Source organism: Scatophagus argus, chromosome 5 (genome assembly GCF_020382885.2).
Source record: "Scatophagus argus isolate fScaArg1 chromosome 5, fScaArg1.pri, whole genome shotgun sequence".
NCBI classification, from domain to species: Eukaryota; Metazoa; Chordata; class Actinopteri; family Scatophagidae; genus Scatophagus; species Scatophagus argus.
This window is the reverse complement of record NC_058497.1, coordinates 24326837-24340908: the sequence shown is the minus strand read 5'-3', so window position 1 is coordinate 24340908 and position 14072 is coordinate 24326837. Positions and strand designations below refer to the sequence as shown.

Below are 14072 nucleotides of genomic sequence, written 5' to 3'. Positions count from 1 at the left end.
TGTCATGTCGAGTTCATCTGTATAAATTAAGAGAGATTTATTACAGGAGACAGACTAATTTGAAATAATAATATAATTATGGGATAAAAACAGGCGGTTTACGTGCATGTTTGTACATTTTTTAATTTGTTCAGAATGTCTCAGCATGACAGAAAATCTGCATTAAATATGACCCTTTACAGTGAACGTGTAATGAAATTTGATGAGAGTTTCACATGTAAATAACTACTTAAAGTCAACATTTTGGCATAATTTTTCTGCTAAGAGACTCTTCAATGTAGAAACTGATTCTGCTCTCGGGTCACATACTCTGTGGCAAAACGTGAAACTCTCACTTGCTGAGTGTTAAACATCGACAGTTTCAAACGAGTTGATAAAGAAAGTTGATAAAAGTAAAACTCACCCACGTGTCTGTCGTGCACATCTTCAAAACACAAGCACCACAAACCATCTCACTGAAAACGAGGATGTCTCGGTTAGCAAACACGACAAAGTAATAAAAAAGCAAACCTTTTTCCTTTTTTTTTGTTTAATTTATGGTTGTCCAGTGTGAAAAACCGATATTACTGAATGACAACAACACACACAGAACTTATTTTACAGTATTAGGACACAGTGAGCCTGTTCATTCAACCACAGCTTTGAGGGTAAAAGGAAACCAACCGATGTGAACATTAAAGTGAGAGTGCATTTGATATGTTCATTATGGTGGATCAAACACCATTTGTGACACTAAATCACACAGAACAGGTTCTAATAGTTTTCCCACTGATACGAACCAAGTCTCAGTCACCACAATGAAAACACTTTTTTAATTTAATTTTTTTTTTCTTTCCACTGGGTCCCTCTAGTCCAACCCTTTGACCTTATTTCTGACTGTCTGGAGGTGTAAAAACATGCTGCACTACAGGCTTGTAGACACCAGGGGGAAGCACCAGGAAGGAGGTCAGGCCACATCCTGAGGCAAACACAGAGCTACTCTGCATGTTTCACAGCTGACCCAGGAACAGCAAAGTTAGTGCTTTCACACAGCAGGTCTGATTAACACGTCCCCAGTGTTTTAAATATTCAGCGTAGGCCCTCGTTTGACTTTTATTTGAGGAAGTGATGATTGAGACTCGTCATTTCACTGCACTTGTGATCATTCATGCTTGTGAAGAGGCATTAAAGTGAAGCAAAGGCAAGTAAAGGCCAAATCTGGCTTCAGATATGACAGGATGGTCTGGGTCTGAGTTTTGGCCACGATGTGAAAGAGAAGGAGAATAAAAACAAATGTGCTTAAAGGTGTGAAAGATTGTAAAGTTGACATGAAGTGAATGAACAGGCTGTGTTTGGCACCAAGATTTAGTTTCAGCACAGTTAAATAAAATGTATGTTAGTCCTCAGTTAGCAACCCAAACCTGTGGCACAAAAAGCAAAGTGACCAAAACCAAAAAAACAACAAAACAAAATATGCAAACACATAACAAAAGTGATCCGAAAACAATCAACTATAAGTCTGTGCTATCCTGAGACCATGAACACACCAGTCAAGCCCGTGCAGCAGGTGAACGCACCACAGCCACACCAGCGTGGAGGAGCAAAAGGAACATCTGTGCCTTTTTAGCCCAGGCGGGTTGCCGTAGTCACATTGGAATAGTCCTTTGGTGTTCCTCTCGTAAAGGCTGAATCTTAAGTCTCATCTCGATTCCTCACTGTTAAGATGCTCGCTCCTCCGCTTGTCTTCAGCAAGGAGACAAGAGCGGACAAAATGAGAAAACGAAGACAAGAATTCAGATTCAGCCCACCAGTCTGGGGGTTTTATCACCGCTTCAGGACCAAGAGGTCACCAGAGGTAGAGCTCCCGTTTGCTTCCTCTGCCTCTGCACAGCTCAGCCTTTGTTGATGGTGTTGTACGAGGGCTGTGATCCCGGCTCTAGGGGCTTCACGCAAGGAGGCGTCTGATCTCCGTGTCCGTTATCCACCATGGGTTCCCTGTCGTCGTCCGCGTCGGACTCCTCGCAGCGCGGCAGCTGCAGGAAGGTGGTCAGGCCGTGCAGGTCGGCCATTTTGTGGAAGGTGCGCAGCAAGAGGTACATCATCATCAGACCCACGAAGAGGTAGACTGAGAGGAGAGGCAGAGACAGGCAGGGGTCACAGGGGGGCGTTCACTCAACAGCACAATGTGTTAACATTTCCTGCTCTATTTTTACATTTTTTAATTTGTGAATCCAAAACAGTTCAGGTCAAATTCAGAAGTAAACATTAAAAAAATGGAAAAAAGTTTATCAGGCTGAATACCAAATATCCTTTCTTGTAATGTCTCAAATGAATATAGGTTGAATAGGATTTCCAAATCAGCTTTTTGTAAAATTTACATTTTATGCAGCATCCAAACTTTTTTTGGAATCGAGGTTAGAAAAGATGTATGAAGGCCAAATGTGAAAGGCTTCAGGTTTCCTTTTTTTAAGTTTGGAGGAGAATACAATCTAATAACATGCTTTTCATCTGTCAAACTATTTTGTTTTCTGGGCTGTTGCGAGCAGCGCAGTCTGACAGGAAGTGTTGGCATGGCTACAAACAGCAGCTGAAAATCAGTGGCTTACAGGTGGACCAGACGGTCCCCCTTTTGACCAGAACGTCAGAAACAGGCTGGAGTGCAGGTGTGACACTGAATCTCTATCAGCTGATCATCAAATAAACTTTTAATCAATGTATACAAACAATTTTTACAGCTTTGAGTTTCCTTTGTTTAACCTAAACAGATCAGGTTTGTGCAAATTAAAGTGGAACCCCGAAGTTTAAGGTTTTCACCCATTCGTTAAAACTGTTTTGTTTTTTGATGTCAACCTGATCTCCCCTCTCATGTGACTTTGTACCACAGGCTGACAGTGTGGCCCCGCTTGCCATCCCGAGCCAGTTTAACAGGTCAAAGACTTGCACAGGACGTGTCATCCTGAGCCGTCGTTTCAAGTCACATGTGGCCTTTTGTGAATCCACGTAGTAATTTAGCAGAAGCCACACACATCTGGCTCAAAGCTGCACTGTGCGCACCCACAGAGCAGACTGAGCGGCCACACCCAGCAGCAGCGATGTGAAGGTTTCAGCTCACAATACGCAGCTCGGTGTTGGCTCGCTCTACACTTTCACTGTGACAGAAATAATATTCCTTTTATTTTTCTGTGTTATGTTATCAGGTCAAGCAAAAATCCTTACAAGTTCACTGAAGCTTGTTATTAACATTTGGCTGCACTGCTGCACCGAGAGAGAAAACCATTTCAGTAAATCCATTTCAGCAGGAGAGGAGGACAGAAGCCCCTTCAGGTTGGTGGCAAAGGTGAAAACAGAGTGCGCTCAACATTTATTATCTCTGCTCCGATTCTTGTGTTTGCCTCAGAGAAAAGACATGTGGCTTTCTTCTGTCACATGTGTGTGCTACAGTGACCCACAAAAGCACAGGGGTCAGGTCCTGGACAAAGGCCTCTCACTGTACAAGTAGGCCAACTCTTCAAGAAGAAAACAGCGTCGGATTACAGAGGCCTCGACTACGAAACTTTCCAGTCGCTGCGGGAAGAGTTCAGGAAGTGGTGCAGGACAAGGGGACACAGCTAAGCACCTGCTGGTCCAAAAGGTTTTTCTGTCCATCTGTTATTTAGGAAGTTAAATGTGGGACTGTTTAATGCAGATTACCTGGAGGTGGACTGAAAGGACACTGGATAAAGAGACAAACTCTGCTTTTATCACCTTTAATGGATAAAACTTGCCAGCTTATTTTTTAATATTCTACTGCTCTTGCTATGTATTTCCACATGAGAAGCAGAACACGAGGAGTTAAAGGACTTTGACTGTCCAAACTGTCCTACCATCCCAAAATATTTGCACTGTTGTGGAATAAGCCTTGAAGCTGCACTTCTGAACTTTCCACGGTCAACAACACATTAAGGGAGTTTCAGAACGATCATAAACTCCACATGAGGAGGATGTGCTAATTATTTTAAGACAATGACAGGAAATTAGAGCTTCATTGCAGAATAAGATTCATTCCACTGCGACCACGTCCACTAACAAGGTGATGGCTGGTAGTTAGTCGCTGAGCAGCCTGTACTTCCTGCACAAGTTTTTTAAGGAAAATTTACATTTCTAAAATAAATTTCATCTACAGTTTCAGACTGCCGTTACTAACAGACGCCACATCACCAGGCAGTGAGAACAGACCACGTCCTGCAGTCGGTCACTAATCCTCCTCAGAATCTGCAGGGACTGTTTGGGTTAATCTGACTCGACCCGACCTTCATCATCATCATTATGTAATGCAGCCCGTGGGGCGAGGAAACAACATGGCTGCTCCGTGTGAAATGCTGGGCCTCCTTCGAAAAGGAAGACAAGGGATTAGCCGAGGCACAAAGGAAAACACGGCAACGTCCAGCATCGCTCTGACCGTAAAATCATGACGAACCCACAATAAAAACCTCTAAATGATGAGAACAAAAAAAAAAAATGTACAATTTGAGTGAAGCCGTTCATCAAGTTGGAGCAGGAAGCATTTTGTTTTAGCAACAACATGAGTAATTTCCTGTGTTCTCCATTTTCTCAACAAATGTTGACTTTTGGAATTCTTGTAGTTTTGATTCTCTGGAGTTATTGGAGATGTTTGGATCACACAATTGCAAATATTTAAATATTTATAATAATATAATATAAATATTTAGTGTGGCTCCAAGAATGACACTTGAACAACATTTTCACGTCCTAAATAAAGTTAATCGACAACAGCTGTTTACACGGTAAAAAAGTCAAACTGTTGCACAGCAGTGAGCAAAGCTGAACAAAAGATGATGTGAATGCGGCGCTCAGTGGTTTCGTAAATACAACAGACCATGTTGTTACAGACCAATGTCAGTCAGTAATCACCAAGCGCTCTGACGGAGCCCGCAGAGGAACACAACAGCACCGCGGCTACTTTTAGACAAAAAGGTCATTTCAAGCCTGATTCAATTACAGAGGAAACACGCGCGCAGAAGCTGAAAAACAAGAGCTCGACTGTGAAAACAACCTCCATCATGTGACGGTCGTGTCTCAAGCCAAACGAGAACAAAGACAGAGACTGGGATCCAGTATGAGGTTCACGCTGACGGGTAACATCAACATCCTGTCCACCCACTTCGAGTAGTTTTGTTTTTTTATCTGACGTTTTATCAACCAAACCATCAATCAATCAAAAGAAAAAAGGGAGCTGAACAGACATTTCAAGGGACTGTTGTTCTAACTGGACAGAATAAATCTAACCCTGCTGCCTGTAGAGCGTCCAAACAGGTGGACTGACCACCTGACAGGCCGCCATCAGAGCCGCAGAGCCTTGCTGCTCTCCGAGTTCAACTTCACGTTTCAGTCTGGCAGCTGTTGCTCTGACTCTGTCCAGGTTTTATAAAGCACTTCCGTCTACGGTCTTAATTCAATAATTTTCACTTCTGTTTCTGGTTGGATTAACTTGCAGTGAGACAATGAAAATGAGCACAGTTCAACTTCCAGGCAGCTCACAGGCGTATTCGGCGAGCGGCTTCACTTATGAGGAACTGACCTGTCAACCTCTGACGTGCCGCCGAGAAAAGAGAAGCATTGAGAGGTGCTACTTCTCACATCGGAGGTGAGAATGAAGGCTGCAGAGGTCGACCCCCACCCCCACCCCGTATCGACACAATACGATCTGCACTGACTAATCATGACGCCCACAAGCTGTTTATTCGGGTGTCTCTGCTTCTTTTCTGTCAGGAAGAAGAAGATGAGGAAGAGACTGGGATGAGTTTGGTGCGATCGTCTGTGGCCTCTGCAGGCCGCCACACTGTGGGGTCACGCTGAGTTTCTGCAGGCATGTGGCGGCTGTGTGCCACCCTCACAGGACAAAACCAAAGCAGACTCAGCGTGGGCCACGTGACTCCGTTCGTCTCACCTCTGCAGTGAAATAACATTAACGGGGTCTGCATTCACTCATGGTGACCCTGCATGTGTTCAAACTGGCTTTTAAATTCCGCTTTTATATTTCAGAGAGCAGGAAAGGCTCAGGTTTCTATGAATGATGAATATTATAAAGAAGCTGCCAACTTTTTCACCTCAGCCAAACCACCTGAAATATTTAGCAGGTTTTTGTTTTCATGCAGAAAAGGTAATGTTCCTTATCACACCTGCAACTCAGTTCAGTTTAGCTGCAGGTTTGGTGTGATCAAAAACAGGTTCAGTCTTCTGTGTTTGCTTAGCTGTGAAGATTTTAACCTTGTTATTTAAAAAAGGACCCTGTGGAGTTTTCTTGTACACAAACAATTGTTAGCTTACACTCGGTTTAACTCAAACAGTCAAACAAACATTTTGAATGCATTTCCTTCCTCATAAAACAAAGCTTCTTAAAAGTATTTTTAAACCCTGCATTAGTTACATCCACATTGGGTCAAAAAGGTAAAAACTGGAACCCACAGCTTCCGTAGGTCAACTAGAATCGCAGCCTCGAGGGCGTGTGTCCAGACTCAAAATGTACAGCATGCAGGGAAGAATTTAATTGACTCAATAAAAAGCTATTAAGTGTATTTTCTGGCAAAAATGGCCACATCTGATGAATGTGAAATGCCCATCCGGAAAGGACCGTTTCTTATGGCATTTTGATTACATAAAGTGGTGCTAATTTGTTAGACTCCAGGCTCAGTAAACATGTCGTCATATGAATGTCAGCGTGACCAGGATGAGGCAGCACCTTCTTATCAAACAAACGCTGCACATGGCCAAGCCTTAAAAGGAGAGTGTGTGTGTGTGTGTGTGTGTGTGTGTGTGTGTGTGTGAGTGAGCCATCCGTGTATGAATAAGTCAGACATCAGAAGCAAAAACAAACAAAGTCAGGAAACTGAAGCAGAAAATCAGCCTTTAAAATTACACACCACTCGTGTATGATCAGAAAAAAGAGGCTGCAGTTCTTGGACGTAATTTCGTGTTTGATACTGACTCACTTCAGAACCAACGCATGTGGATGTTCTGGGCTTTGGTTTGATGCTGCTTCTGACCTACGAGGGCCATAACTGCTGCACTCACCCATGACAGCGACCTGGTACAGCTGCCTGTTCCTCTGGCCAGGCTGCATCCCCGGAACGAAATCCCCCAGTCCGATGGTGCACAGCGAGATGAAACAGAAGTAGATCCCGTCCAACAACGACCACGACACCTCCACTGAGCTGAACACGGCCGCTGGCGCCACGAAGAAGCACAACACCACCAGAACCAGCAGCAGGAGGAAGTGCACGATGGCGGCCGGACGAGGCTCCATGCCTACACGGTGCAGGACGCCGACGGGAGCCATAACCAGAGGGTACATGAGCCTCTGGACGCACACGGTCAGCACCAGCATGGTGAAGGGGACTCCTATCAGGGCGTAGAGGATGGCGAAGGCCTTTCCGGTGTCAGACAGGGGAGTGGTGTGACCATAACCTGGAGAGTGAGGAAAGAGACAGATTTGTTGGATATGTTGTTTGTAAGATACATACAAATTTCTGGATTAGATGACATGTATGCAACCGGGGAGGAAGTGCTGCCTGAGAGGCAAAACTCGGGGCACACAAGGATTACAAGTGAGAATATGCTGAGTGTTTTTGTCATTTAAGCTAAGCTTCCCTCATCTGAAAGCATGAAGACTGCACAGTCAGACGGGTTGGGGTGAAACATTTCCTCGGTGTGATCCTAAGAACAGATCGTTACGGATGTCCCAGGTAAAGCTCGTAAGGCAGGCGGTAAAGCAGCACCTGACTGGCTCTTAAAGTTGGGCTGCAGCCAACTCCTCAGTGGTCAGTTTGAGGGAACTAATGCTGGGAGGAACAACACAAGCTGCGTTTGCTCATATTGCAAACTACTCACTGAAAACCTGCCATCAGGGAGACACTGTGAAACGACTGTAACTGAAATGAGCCTGCAGCAGATCTCGACTCCATCTCCTAATGCTCTCTCAGACACATAAAACTGGCACTCTGAGCTCGACAGCAGTGACCAGACAGGAAGTCATGACTCTGTAGCACGCAGTCAACGACATCCTGCATCTGTGCAAAAGGAGTGTCTGCACAAGGTCGTGTAACATCTCATGAGCAAACAGCGCAGTCTCAGCGGGGTTACAGACGTCCCCGTCTCTTTGGCTTGTGAGCTAAGTGCCCTGAAACGTCTGCCGTGAGCGAGCTGCTTTCACCGAGTCTGTTGCTGCACGAGATCCCAAAGCAGGCTGCTCGCACAGAAACCTGAAAAGTCTTAAAGCTAACATTTCCAACAGCATCAGGGAGCAGCACATTACAATCTCACTCCAAGTGACCCCAAACTTCAGTTAGAGACTAAGAGCTGTCGCCCCTTACATCAACACACTATCAGCACAATGAAGCTCTGGTGATCGATCAGGTTGATGCCTGCTGCCTGACGCTCAGAGATGCAATCAGCACAAAGCTTTCTTTGTCAAAGTCAGCCAGTCAGTCCACAGGTTGTTGTTCATCATTTATAACGCTCATGAACAGAAGACACAAATGCAAACACGTTCAGCTGGACGTAACCCTGAAAATCACAGGTTTTACTGTGGACGTTTACGTCCACGTCTGGTGAGACGTCGCGGTCCTTCTTCAGCACCGGGTTGAGGCAATGAGCTTCAAACACATGCTGATCTGCTTATATCTCATGTCCCAACCCCTGAAACTACTTTCCCTTTTGTGATTCACAATAATTAATCAACAATATACGAAAGACAAAATGAACATTTTGTTCTCCTGTAAAAAGCTTTAATGCCCCTCAGATGCTTAACAAAGCCTGAGTGAAATGAAAGTTTCCATCTGCAATCTGTTTAGATACAGATTAGACACAGTGACCGAGTTTCACACATGATACACAAGCAGCAGGGCAAAGAAAAAGCAGACAGCTGGCTGGCAAACATGGATGTAAACAAAGTAGGCTTCAAAATACCTAAAAATATTGACTTCTTAAATGGAAAGAATTGCATTAAACATGTTGTTAAGGCTCTAAGGCTCTAACTCTAATTGTAAAACTGTGTTCCTGTACAATAACTGGAATTACTGTCTCGAGGTTGAGCTCAGTTTGGACCAAGCAAACACACACACAGCTTTTGGTGGCTAAATTGAAATGAAAAAACGTTCAGCACTTTAAGTTGATTTAATGATCACCTGAACGAAATTTAACATCACACCTGCACTTGTGGCCAAAAGGAGGGCAGTCTGTCCCACCTGTAACCCAAATGTAACCCACCTGTAACCCACTGATTTCCAGCTGCCGTTTGTAGTCGTGCCAACGCTTCCTGTCACACTGTGCTGCTCATAACTGCTCATAAGAAAGCTTTTAGAGTGACACTTAATGACATACTGAACCAGTAAAACGCAGTTAAAATCTTAGAGTGTCGACCTAATGGTTCAGTCTACATTCTGAAGGTCCCTCTCATATTTAAGCGAAGGAAGTGGTCTTCTTTTCTCCCTAAAGCCCTCCCAGGCCTCTGCACAAGATGAATGAGCTCAGACTTTAAAGGCGCTGACAGGTTACCTGACCTTCCCTGAAACTTGTACCTGACTGAACTTGCTAAAAGTGACTGATGCTTCTATGTGATCTTGTACAGTATGTCACCCCCCCCCACCCATCTGGATTAGAGCCTCATCGGACCAGGAACAAACAACGCCTCCATCCATTCATTCTGATGATGTGCATGTTAAGTGTGTGGATGTGCAGGTGAGCAAACAGTTCAGACACACACCAACATGAGTGCTGAGGCCCGTGACCCGGCGGCTCCCACAGAAACCTCCGTTATGGGTGACAGCCACAGTGGCACCCAGCTGCAGTTTTCACTTCCTGTTACAACCAGGTCAGGTGTCTACCTGCTGTCCACACCAAATCACACACGTTATCAGTGAACTTTACTATCATCTTCTTCTTTCTCTGCCCTCATTAACAACCTCTGATCAAGAAGGCAGCTTTGGGGATTTTTCTGGTGAATGAACAGGAAATTTCATTTCTAATTAGAGAAAACATATTTTCCACAGACTGCGGGTTTTTTGCGGGGGTTTAGGTAAATGTTTAGATGTGAACACAGCTGCAACTTGTCTGTAACATCCACGACACGCGGGAAAATAACGCCCTAAACTTTGGATTTTGTGTTTTACCTCCAATTAAAGTCACAAATAAAGTCCCTATAGTAGACTGCTGCTCTGTCTGTTTTGTTCAAAGTTATGACACACATCTGTTACTTTTACTGTGACACCAGCATGCGATTTGAAGTTGTTTTTTATCATGAAGTCGAGGCAGGTTGTGCGTCCTGCGCAAAAACGCCACCAGGTGACTTGTTTTCTCGCCTCGGTAGTCTGAGCTGAACTCACCGACTGTGGTGACCAGAGTGTTGGCGAAGAACATGGAGGATGCCAGGTCCCAGTTTGAAGGGAGGGAGGAGTTCCCGAGGACGGAGACGCCGTACTTCTTGGCTGTGAGCACTTGGACCAGAAAGATTTCCAGGGACGTGGCGTTGACGCAGCTCTGGTTCAGGAACTCCTGCTTCAGGGCTTCCACGTCGTGCCGCAGCTTGTCCTCCACCGGCCGCTCGATGCTGGAGAAAACCAGCGCTCCGAACAGCAGGTAGATGATATAAAACAGAATGAAGCCTGTGAGCAGCAGCCACGACCTGCCCGCTGAATGCATGTCTGCTTTCACTCGTGGGTTAACATGAGTGGAGCTGCTGACCGGCGCGTCCCTCTCTGTCTCACTCTCCGCTGTCTTTGCTTCTTTTTCCTCCCCGTGTGGGAACTTTTTGGGGGCTGTCCTAATTGAACTCGAACCCCTCCTCGTGCACGCATCCTCCTCCCACAGTAGAAGCTGGAGGGTGTGTTCAGCTCAGTGTCCGGGCAGAGCATCCTGGACCCTGTAGAGGTCTCAAAGCGAGGAACGCCTCTTGTTCTGCAGCTGTTTGGGATAACTGCTGCAAAATTTACGTAAAGTTGCGTAACCTGTTTGACAAGTGCTTTAAGATTTTTCTGTCCTACCCCAAATTCTGAGGTTTTTGCTTTTCTGAGACACATCTCCTCGCTTGTCTTGTACAATTCAAAGTTTATTATTAAGCTCATGTATATAATCTCTTTCTTTTGTTTTATATTTGAATTTAGCTCTTATTTTCCCTGACCCGTCCTATAAGAGGAACATGCGTCTCTTTGGACTGTGCCATCTTTGTTTGTTTCCATCTAGCAGAGTTGCAGTTTGGTGCAGGTGGGAGGTTTGCAGTGTGCATGTTGTCTGTCTGTATCTGCGTGTTGTAATACTGTGATTTACTGATAAACTGTCTCGCTGGTGGTTGCTGCTTTTAACCCGTGCAGGATTTTGTTCTCAGACTTGGCCCACATCCTTTCACTGTTGTGGTCCTCATCTGGCTGTCATGGCAGACTTATCAGTTTGAGTCGTCTGCCTTAGTCTGCACAGTGTCTGAGCCAGAGGAAAGCGGGTTTCCTGTCAGTCCAAGTCCGTGTGACCTATATTTCACTTTTAGTGTTGATGTGAGTTAAGTCTGGGTGGCTGCCTGAGATTCTTCTTCTGTCACTGACCTTAAAGAACCCAAGTCTGGGTAAGGGCAGAGATCCCATGATGGTCTAAATGCTTTTCCACGGCCTTTTCATGCCACCGTTAAGAAAAAAATATCAATGGCATAAACGCAGGGCTGTTGAAAATGGCAAAACAGAGCGCAAATTTATATCTGTTACGTACGGAGTATGATGTACGGGCAGAATAAGTATGTCTGTAAGGGCCAGGCTTTGGACATGTACTGTCTTACGTCTTAAACAAGGCCCGATCAGTTCTGGAGTCGGCTGCAGCGGCTGAACTCAGCACCCTGCATATTTTGGATGGGCCACATGAGGATCACTTAAAGCAGGTTTTTAGACATTGGCGAGAAAATGCTTATTTCTTGCTAAGAGGTTGGGTGGGAAAGCTGACACCACCCTCATCTCTGTGTGGTGAATATGAAGTTCCAGCCAGCAGCTGGTTAGCTTAGCTTAGCACAAAGACTGGAAACGGGGAGACAGCTGGCCTTGCACGGTCCAACAGTAACAAAGTCCAAATACCAGCACCTGTAAAGCTCACTCATGACAGCAGTATATTCCATATGTTGAGAGGTGTAAGAGTGACATGTTATGGCTGTTTGCTTTGTTTTCAGGACTGGGAGCAGTGACTTAATGAACTCTTGTTGCATTAACTTGGCTTTTGCCTTGTACTAACCTCCTCGCCGTGCTCTGTTAGTTTCTCCTGGAAGCAATGGCTCTCTTGTTTGGGGCGTTTATGTAAAAGGCTTGCTGGTTCATGTGGTACAAAGCGTTGCGGTCAGGGCGGGCTGCTGCCCATAGGCCTGTTTTCCAGCACGCAGTACAAAGCTCTGTTATCACGGCGCAGCAGGCAGGCAGCTGCTCTGACTCAGCAAATCAAGTGCTTAACTCCCTCTGGACCACACAGCCGCTTCACTGATCTCACTACAGAGAAACACTGGATATTTATAAAGACGTAAACCAGTCGACCTGCTCAGATTTTCATACAGTGGAACTTCCCAAGCAATACTGCAGACGAGCCGCCTCAACTTGGGTCAGCTTCATCTGGTCTGTCGGTCTGCTGGTGTGACCTCATATCAGCTGAGCTACTCTTCAGACAGGGTCAATATGTCCCTCGCTGCTGTCTGGACAAACACAAGTGAATTAATAGAAGCAAACACACGTCTTCACACGTGACACAACATGTTGTTTTGGTGACGATGGACATGTCGCCCAGCTGAAGATGTCACAATGTGTGCGGTTTCATCTGTTTGTTTGTGTACTGATAGTCTGGAGGCGATGGTGGAGGTTTGCCTACGAGTTGAAGCGAAGTTTAAGTTTGTGACCAGGACGTGTCTGCTTACTCTTTACAAAATACACTACACAGACAAAAGTATTGGGGTTTGGGCTCGGCCCCTGACTTCCAGTGAAGGGAAATCTTAATGCTTCAGCATACCAAGACATTTTGGACAATGCTATGCTTCCAACTTTGTGGCAACAGTTTGTTGAAGGCCCTTTTCTATTCCAGCATGACTGTGCCCCAGTGCACAAAGCAAAGCTCCATAAAGACATGGTTGGATGAGTTTGGTGTGGAAGAACTTGACTGGCCCACACAGAGTCCTGACCTCAACCCCATCCAACACCTTTGGGATGAACTGGAACGGAGATTGTGAGCCGGGCCTTTTGGTCCAACATCAGTGTGTGACCTCACAACTGCTCTTCTGCATGAATGGGCACAAATTCCCACAGAAACACTCCAACATGTTGTGGAAAGCCTTCACAGAAGAGCGGAAGCTGTTAGAGCTGCAAAGCTGTATGCAATGCCATTGAAATCCCTGTTGGTGAGGACGAGGTGTCCCAATACTTTTGTCCATATAGCTCCTTGAACCCCTCCTCTTCTAAAATTCATCTGATTTGAAAACATGGTATATATTTACATGACTGTATTTTGTTATGACTGCTTCCCCATGTCTTCCACAGTAGGGACGTAGTCGAAGTGATCTTGTTTCACGACAAGCCGAGGTAAGTGAAACCGAAGAGGACGACAGCAGTACAAAGAAGAGTTTGAGTTTGATGAAACCGGATGCAAATTAAAAACTTCGAGGTTGTTATGTGGTATTAGTGTTGACATGTTAAAAAGAAAACGTCTGAGCGTCATGAGGAAGCCGTCAGCCACCACAGTGTCATTTTATTCCATCAGTTAACAAGGCGACAACTCGCTCTCCCTCATCTGAACACATCAGAAAATATTCATCTTTTTCAGGAATTTGCAGTTTGCACAAATGGCAGACACACACACACACACACACACACGATTGTTTCTGAATATCTTCACAAATGAGTCAACGAGTGAAATATACAACGCAGCGCAAAGTAAATTTGATGGGTGACGATGTGTGAGGTGTTTAAATTAAAGGCGTGCGGTGCATCACGACGTCAGAACGTGAACAATAATCTCATAAAAATATCCTTTCGACTGGCAGTGAGATTCAAGTTTTGCCTGTGAAGTGGACTCAGCTGTGAGCAAACTGA

At 45.2% G+C, this 14072-nt stretch overlaps 1 protein-coding gene across 1 annotated transcript; it reads right to left on the bottom strand.

Moving 5' to 3' along the window:
• Positions 1-511: 511 nt before the first annotated feature.
• kcnk6 (potassium channel, subfamily K, member 6) lies at positions 512-10805 on the bottom strand. The gene is made up of 3 exons (XM_046389929.1): positions 10359-10805; positions 7051-7443; positions 512-2104 (listed from the first exon to the last, which is right to left on the bottom strand). Exons 1-3 carry the CDS (start codon positions 10672-10674, stop codon positions 1872-1874), a joined length of 942 nt encoding a protein of 313 aa, XP_046245885.1. The 5' UTR covers positions 10675-10805; the 3' UTR covers positions 512-1871.
• Positions 10806-14072: the final 3267 nt, after the last annotated feature.